The sequence below is a fragment of the Cetorhinus maximus genome, chromosome 10 (assembly GCF_964194155.1).
Source record: "Cetorhinus maximus chromosome 10, sCetMax3.hap1.1, whole genome shotgun sequence".
In the NCBI taxonomy this organism is placed as follows: Eukaryota; Metazoa; Chordata; class Chondrichthyes; order Lamniformes; family Cetorhinidae; genus Cetorhinus; species Cetorhinus maximus.
The window spans coordinates 106,449,094-106,457,764 of NC_135888.1; the positions used below are offsets into that span (position 1 = coordinate 106,449,094).

The 8,671-nt window shown below is 41.4% G+C and overlaps 1 protein-coding gene across 2 annotated transcripts in view; it reads right to left on the reverse strand.

Moving 5' to 3' along the window:
- sec24a (SEC24 homolog A, COPII coat complex component) overlaps nucleotides 1-8,419 on the reverse strand; it is a 60,376-nt gene extending 51,957 nt beyond the window's left edge. Inside the window, exons 1-2 of one of the 2 annotated variants that reach the window (XM_078550942.1) lie at nucleotides 8,260-8,419; nucleotides 3,635-4,204 (exon numbers count right to left, since the gene is read on the reverse strand). In XM_078550942.1, the coding sequence (XP_078407068.1) occupies nucleotides 3,635-4,204; nucleotides 8,260-8,329 (640 nt within the window). In that variant the 5' untranslated portion in view covers nucleotides 8,330-8,419. Of the gene's footprint in view, nucleotides 1-3,634; nucleotides 4,205-5,877; nucleotides 5,894-8,259 lie in introns of those variants that run through there. The other variant, XM_078550943.1, reaches the window with a different exon arrangement.
- Nucleotides 8,420-8,671: the final 252 nt, after the last annotated feature.

Below are 8,671 nucleotides of genomic sequence, written 5' to 3' on the forward strand. Positions count from 1 at the left end.
AAACAAGGAAGCTATAAGCATCTAAGACACATACAAATCTTAACCAGATTTTTAAATCTCTTTTACTCGAGTTATAAAAACAAGTTTCAACCTCATGAAAGAAGCTACAGAAAATGTAGATAATAGCAAAAAACTGCGGATGCTGGAAATCTCTCTATACAGCTCTACATGTCCCACCCCCCCTTAAACCAGCTTATATTTCACCTCTTCTATTTTTACTTAGTTCTGTTGAAGGGTCATTTGAAATGTTAACTGTGTTCCTCTCCACAGATGCTGCCAGACCTGCTGAGTTTTTCCAGGTATTTTTGTTTTTGTTACAGAAAATGTATACTCTACTGCATTCTGCTTTGATACGAGGCCTATGGATAGTCATGAATAGATGTTTCTATGTAGTGAATGAAATGCCCAAGGAACCATCTTAGCATCTTATTACCCACAGATATCTCAAATGGATTTTGAAAGAATCCATAACTCATTCACAACACCAGTTAGGGGATATAGCATGTCAAAGCACCTCCCATTGGGTCTACAACTGCTCCTAGCATAAAAAAAAACCTAGTTTCAGGGATGTAGAATCAGGTAATTGGCACACAGATGCTGCTCTGAAGATACAAAGTAAATGAGCCTCAATAATGTGTTTTTTTTTAAAAAAATTTCAGCCTTCATCCTACAAGACCAATCCAAGGACTTTGGTTAACTCAGAAGTTGGCTTCTTGGCTCCAAGCTAGATCGATTCAATGTCAAGGCAATAGTACCTTAGATTCAGAGCTACACTCACTCACTTCATTGACAACTGAGCGATGCAAGCATTAATGTAAAATATAAATAATTATCTTATTTCCCTACTCCTAGGTTTCTGTCAGTGGCACTCAATCAATCACCAGATAATCTACAACAGAGTCAAGAGTGATGGGGGGGTAGGCAGGAAAAATCAAGCTGAGGCCACAATCAGGTCAGGCATGACTTTCCTGAATGGCAGAGCAGGCTTGAGGGGCCAAATGGTCTCTTCCTGCTCCCATTTCTTATGTTCCAAGTTGTTGGGAGGGGGGTGGGGGGAAGAATGCAAATATACAACCAATTCGACCCTCTCACATACCACTTCAAAAAGTCAAGCCACATTTGCCCAGCATTGCTATACACTGAAGCGTTACAAATATTATTTTCCCATTAAGATCAGGATGGAGTAAATGCACGAATGTGCAATGGTATGCTCAGACTAGATCAAAAGTGGCATGATACCCCAAAGGCAAGAGTAAAAACTGTGTTGGCTTTTTTTGAAACAACTATATGAACAGAGGTGTGCACTTCAGTACATTTTTTCAGTTAGCAACAATTAGAATTGCCTAAATAACTAAGCCAAAGGGCATTCTCAATTCAGTTCAATATTCATTCTTTTATGATTTGTGAAGAGACTTGCTACAAAGGCCATTCTAGTCCAAGTTTACTACCTAATGCTCAACAGATTTGAGGTCAATGTTCACCTCCAACATCAGCATATCCTACTCATGATAAAAGCACAGATCCAACAATTCACCTTCCAAAAGTAAGCAAGTTTGTGTGTACTACAGTTATAGGCTGCACAATGCAAGGGATGAACCAGTTATAGTCAGTTTTCAATAGCTTAAATTCCCTTAAACTTCTACTTATAAAGTAGTTACTAGAATGTGCTTTATCTGTACCTTGCAGAAGCCTTTATCAAGTTTCATTTAATTTCTCAGACAAATCAATTTTCTAAAGTCAATGCAACAAGCATTGGAACTTGCTTGGAAGCTATATAGCACTGAAAACTTCAGATAGTATGGTCAGGTCTCATTTAAATCATTGCAAAGACAAACACTTTAAACAAAAACCTAACTTCTCTGCTCTCCCAAAGAGCTGAGACCATGATGTTTTCAGTTGAAATCCCTCAAAGAAACCAGGTTAACTCAGCCTGAATTTGGTGAAGCTGTCATACATCCTACAAACATAGACACTTGCAAAGCAATGTCGAATATTTCAAAATATGTAGATTACACAATGGAAAATGGAGCTATTGTTCAGAAAGTGCGCATCAGCATGAAAGAACAGAGCTAAATGTGAGGCAAAAATATTGATCATAAAACTCAAGATATTAAGCTTGAAATAGTAGCTCTTGGTAGACACAACCTGGGATACTGAAAAGAAACAAAACTACAAATGCTGGAAAATTACAGTATGCCCATCAGTGGAGAGAACAACAGATCAACATTTAGGGTCTAACACTTCAGAGGTAAAAGATTAGCAAATATTTTAGTGGGATTGGGAAAGAAACAGATAGTCCAATCGAGAAGGGAAGTCAATTGATTGAACGCCCTAAAAATAGTTAATACAAAAACAGAAAACTGTTAATTTATACAAAAGCTAATCTAACTGAAGTAATGAAAAACCAATCCACAAACGGTCTAAACTGCCTTAAATAGTGAAAGGTCACAGGAAAGGCCTAGGCAAGAAAATGGAGAAATTGAGGAAGATATTTGAAAAGAAGCACAATGTCTGAAATGGAAAATGCTCAATGCACAAAAAGCCACACTTCCTAAAAAGAGAAAAAGCACCGTGAGCTCAGGTACAGGCACGGACATCGCACTTCTACTCAGCAACTCAATCTTACTGCTTTGTTTCGGGCTTGGGTAGGGGAAGTGGTGCTGTTTTAAACTTCTGGTCATAGAATTACATAGCATTTACACTAATGAAATAGGCCAATCAACCCAACAGGTCTATGCTCCACACAAGCCTCCTTCCACACCCCTTCATCTAATACTATCAGAATATCCTGCTTTTCCTTTCTCCCTCATGTATTCCTCTCGCTTTCCCTTAAATGCATCTATGCTAGTCACCTCAGCTACTCGTGTGATAGCAAATGTTACATGCCAACCACCCCCTGGGTAAAGAAGTTTCTCCTGAATTCAGTGTTGGATTCAGTGTGTATCGCAATTTATGACCTCTAGTTTAGATCTCCTGACCAATAGAAACACCTTCTTTTCATCTACCATATCAAGCTATTTCATCGCCTTAAAGACCTCTATCAAGTCAACCCTCTGCCATCTCATTACTAGAGCAAAGTGTCCCAGCATATTCAATTGTTCCTGATGGGTATAACCTCGGTTTTGGCATCATCCCTGTATTTCCTTTTCATTACTCATTCATTGATTGGTCCCATTACAACTATGCCATTTTCAATAATAAATCCCTCCCCATGAGAAAAACCTCAATCCAGTTCAATTTTGTTTTACGACCAATGAATTTACTCATTACAAGGAGGTGAATGAGGTGCTTCAATTACATTTTCTATCTCAGCCCTGTCATAAACACTATGTACAATAAAAATTTCAATGAACAAAGACCTCTGTACTTTAGCGCTGTCCTACTCAGAAACTTTGATTACATGATGAATCTGTTTCGACTGTATTTTACGGTACAGCAATCTCATTCATCAGAAATCATCAAACCAGGCCATACAGCACACTCATTCTAACACAGAATTAAACAACTGTAGCTATTTTAGGAATGCAGATGTGTTCTTTACTCATGATGTTTTGGTACAAGTCATCACTTTATAAGCAACAATATTAATTATCAATTTTCACTAGAGAAAACAGAAGCATAAATTTTGGCTTACCTTGGTTTGTGTAGTTCTGTACAAAAGATCCTCCAGCTGTATTTGCATACTGATTGCCCATTGCGGGCTTTGGGCCAGCGCTTCCATAGGGCTCCAAAGGTGCTCGCGCCTGACCAGTTCCTGCAGCTGGAATTACATGATTTGCTTGTATCCCTGCTGGAGGCTGGCCGACAGGATGGGACTGTTGCGGAAGATTATACTGCCAGCTTGGCTGTGGAGGGACTGAGGCTCCAAGGTGAACACTGCTGGATGTTGCAGGTGCATATGAGCCTTGGGATGGCAGTGGCATTCTTGAGTAAGACGCGGGATATGCAGCCAAAGGTATGCCTTGTCCATCAGCAGATGTACCCTTCTGTAAATGGGTAGCATTTAGTGGAGGTCTGCTGGAAGACTGTCCAAAGCCCTGAAAATTCCCACCAGGTTGAAAATTTTGATGGTAGTCATAGTTATGTTGTTCAGCAGCAAGACGTGGAAAGTTCTTTGCCGGCAATTGCTGTGGATATGGTGCTGGTGGGACCACATTATATCCTTGCTCAGTTGGAACTGAAAGATGTTGGTTCATCAAAGGGCCTGGGAAAAGATATTATGCAGAGTGTCAAAACACAATTCCCATCATTTAAAATCAGATCTAGATAAACTGAGATCTACAAGAAATAAGCAAATTTCTTTCTGGCATTTTTTTGTCTCAGTAAAACTGCAGCCTGAAAGTGTCTTGATGCTAAAGAAAGTATCTTTTGCAGAATTGGGACAATGTTAACTTTTGTTTCGACACCGGTTTAAGGTGATTGGCAAAAGAACCAACAGAAAATAAAAAGCCTTTTTTTACACAGCAAGTGGTTAGGATCTGGAATGCACTCCCTGAGAATGTGGTGGAGGCAGATTCAATCATGGCTTTCAAAAGGGAGTGGAATAATTAACAGAAGGGGAAAAAGTGGGATGAGATGATTTGCTCTTGAAGAGAGCCGACACAGACAATGGGCCAAATAGTCTCCTTCTGTGTCATAACCATTCTGTGATTCTAAATGTGATACCAACCGTCTCCTTCGAAACTACAAGGTTGCTGTGGTTACTCAAATCAAGGGGCAAATTGAACAGCATATCACAGCAAATTACATGGCCATAAGTAGATTCTTAGTTGGCAAAGTGATTAAATATGTATTGTACATCAAAGTGTGTGTATTGGAGGCTTTAACAAGTCAGTGACATTTATGTCATCATTTATTCATTGTCACCACAGCTTTAGTGGGACTGTTGGCATCATTTTGTTTTTTCTCCAGCTTTCTTCAAGCTTCCCTCAGTCCACGTCTCAATGTTATCCGCCCATTGGATTTTTCTTCTTCCTCTTGTTTTTACCCCCCAATTTCTTCTCCAATTGTTTCCAGGACAAGGCTGTCGGGTCTTAATTTCTAACAACCATACTTGGCTATCTTTCTCTCTCCAACTGTACTTAGCAACCCTATTGATTCCTGAACTTCTGTTGATCTAATCCATTCATTTGTCTCTGTCCATCCAGCATTTGTCATGCGATGCAACAAAAGGACCGGATATTCACTGGCTTCTCCCTAATTATATATGGAAAACCAGGGGTCATCAAACCTCCCACTTAATCATCTAATAACCAAGATGGTGTGTCATTCTCTTCAGAGAAGTGTGCACAAAATGCCATGTTTATTTGGCCTGACATCAATCAACTTCAGTCAAAAACAACTTCTAGACACATTACAAAGAAAATCTTCGTGCACTCCTTTCATCGTCAATTTTCTCCCCTCACCAAAAGGAGTTTGACTCAGGGACATTTACATAGTCTCCAGTCACCTTTTGGCCCTCACCCAAGTGACCATTCTTCATTTATGAGCCAGACAATGAGCATTGGCAAACTACTGGACATAAAGACATCACAGTCTTGTCCAATGCTGTCCTCAGCTGATGCCCACACAAGTACTTAGATTAGGTGACTGGAAAATAACCAGAAGCATGAGCTCTGGCCAACTTTCCCTCCGATTGTACCATGAAAACAGCTACGAGCCCACGATAAGAATAAAACCTGGGACTTCCTGGTCTGTGTAGCAACTCATGGTACAAACCAACTGAGTCATAAAGGCAATCAGAGAATTAAATTTAAAACATTTTAAATCTCTCATTCCCCACCCAATAATTAAATCTAAATCAAATGTGAAGAAAATACAAGTTTCATTATTAACTGCAATAGGAAGATTTTCCACAAAGGAGACTTAGAGACTTACAGCCTGTTATTTAGCTTCATAGTCTTGCTGTCATAACTGTTTTAGCCGCAGTATTCCTGCCAGCAACTAAGCAATGCTGCGCTGAAACCTGACCAGACAATTTAATGTTTCTCTTACACAACTGCCTCTGGGTAGGAAATCTTTTGTCAAGCACTTAATTAAGGTAAGCCCAGTATTCAGGAATTACAGTTAATTTTTTATCTAGAAAAACATATTTTAAGCGAAAGGCTTTATGGAGTCACTACATGACTGAATTTGTGTCAGTGGAACAAGATTTTCCTTGATTTCTTCACCTCAGCTGCATAAGATTTTTTAAAAGCTTAGAGTTTGGTCAGGAACAGCGTGAGCCTACTTTCCTAGTTAATGTAGTACCGATGTGTTCGAAGGTGGTGGGGACACTACTGTCATAACTATCATATCCACTGAAGGTCTGAACAAATAGCAGCAGATCTTCTCCCTTTATTACTTTCCCTCAACAAGAGACAAACTTGCTGCAGAACTGTACCCATTGGTGGATATAAAATGTAAGAATGGTTGTAGCTTTCCTGTACAAGAGTAACAAGGACATTATATAAGCTTTTTTTAAAAAAAACTTGCGTGATTGATGGTCACATCATAACCCGTCACCCCCACATAATCCCTCTGAGCTTTTTTTCAAGTTTTGATTTTAAAAACTCCTTGTTCTCGAGAACTCGGCCATCATCTTTAAATCCTATGAGAAACTATATATGCATGCTGGCAGTCATCACCTTCAAAGTGAGATGAGAAAATTGGAAAACGTGTCATATGAATTTTAGTTAATCATCCAAATTTACATTTATTGAGATCATTCTTATGCAAAACTTATGCAAAACAAACTGTGGCATATTAAGCACCTGTCTGCTTATTCACCATACCTTCATTTGACAACTGTGTAGAGGAGCTTATTGCTTATGTTGCTGGACTAGAAAATCAGAGCTCTAGACTCCAAACCTGTGGCAAGTTGTGAAATCAATAATTCTGGTCATTTATGGGTTCTTGGTAAAAGGATCAGCAAACAAATGCTCCAAATCAGTTTTTTTTAAATTGTACAATTCCCTCATTGCATTTGTAGAGCAAAGCTACAACCATTCTTACATCTATTGTTATATCCACCAATGGGTACAGTTCTGTTTTAGTCCAGCAGCAAGTTTGTCCCTTGTTGACCCATTCTCATAACAGGCATTTGCATTATCCTTTCAATTTAGTGTGCATTAAGGACTATAGAGAGAGAAAAGGACAAAAAATGATTCTCCACTATCCATGATCTAAAAGTAGAATAAGGTGAATAATGGAAGAGTTTGACCTTTCCTACCATAGAGATATCACAAAAGGCAACATAATCATATACAGTGGCACAGTCTATAAAAATTTGGAATTTTTCCTTAGGTTAGCTAGGTGCCTGAATTTAATGAGTGATGAATACTGATGAATATCCAAACTAAACAACTGGAATTAAGACTCTGCAGTTATTAGCGAGGAGACACCAGAGCATCCTCTACTCATTTTTCCTCAGTTGAGCAAAGTGATACGGCATGCAAGCTGAGGCTGGCATTCTTCACAGACCCCTCCCTGACACTAACACGTTCAATAACCTCGACAGAAACGTCTTGGCACCTTCCAACAAACAGTACCTTCAAAATTTCCCTTTCTGGAGTGTGTTGCAGAGCTTTGTAACTGCACCCTCGTAATGCACTGGTGAGCCCGCAATTTACAAGATGGGGAGTAGAACACCTTGCGAGTTCGCTAACACATCATTTGAGAAAACTGTTGACAAGTCAGCCATATAAGCATACAACCGAGAGCCCACTAAAGATTGCATGAAATACTGCCTCACCATTATTTGTAAAACAACCCGAAACGCTTGGGGCGGGGAAGAGACTGAAACCAAAGGTACGAATAACAAAAAGGATTAGCACATAATCAAACAATACACACACACACACATATATTATATATATAGTGTTGCTATCCTGGCTGGGTTGCAACATGGAGGGAGGTCTGGTGACTTCAGCTCACTGGTTTCGAAAGGCTGCAGCTGTTTGAGGGGGAGGGAGAGTCGGGCGTCACCGAGTTTCACTGACACGTTTACACGGGCCGGGGAGAACACGGCTGAACTGAGGGGGGCATGGGGAGAGAGGGAGAGGAGAATCGAGCCGCCCTCACAAGAATCAAGACCCACAGGAGCTGGGGGCGCAGAGCTCGGCCCCACCTAACGGTCCGATCACCGACCGTGCGGATATCGGGCTGTGGGGGAGGAGACACCCCGGCTTAGTCTGGGGCAAGGTGAGGGAGGGAGACATGTCATACACGCCGCGGATCCCCACCGCACGCCGCGCCCCGCCCCGGATTTCCACGGCTCACCGTTGAGACAAGGCGGCGGGGCGCCGGCGCCGATCTTCGGGCTGCTGTAACCGCCGCTGCCTCCTGACATGGTCGTACCGAAGCCGAGGCCGAACGGTTCTGTGTGACGCTGCCTGGCCTTGCCTGGGCTGGCCCCTCCCCCCAGACCCACCGACTGTGACGCTTCACTGCCCGCCCGCGCACGCGCGCAGCTTCCGACCGGAGGAAAATCGCGAGCGGAAATCATGAGGCCAACCTCCTCGCACATGCGCACTCGGTACACGTGGCATTTCCGGTGTGACACCCTAAAGTGAAGTAAGGGAAACCAGAGATGTCACTGCCTCCGTGTTTGAGCTGCTCTTAACTAAACCTCGTCCGGTGTCATCCTCAGGAGTGTACCCCTGGCTATATTTAAAAAGTCTTTCCTGATGTC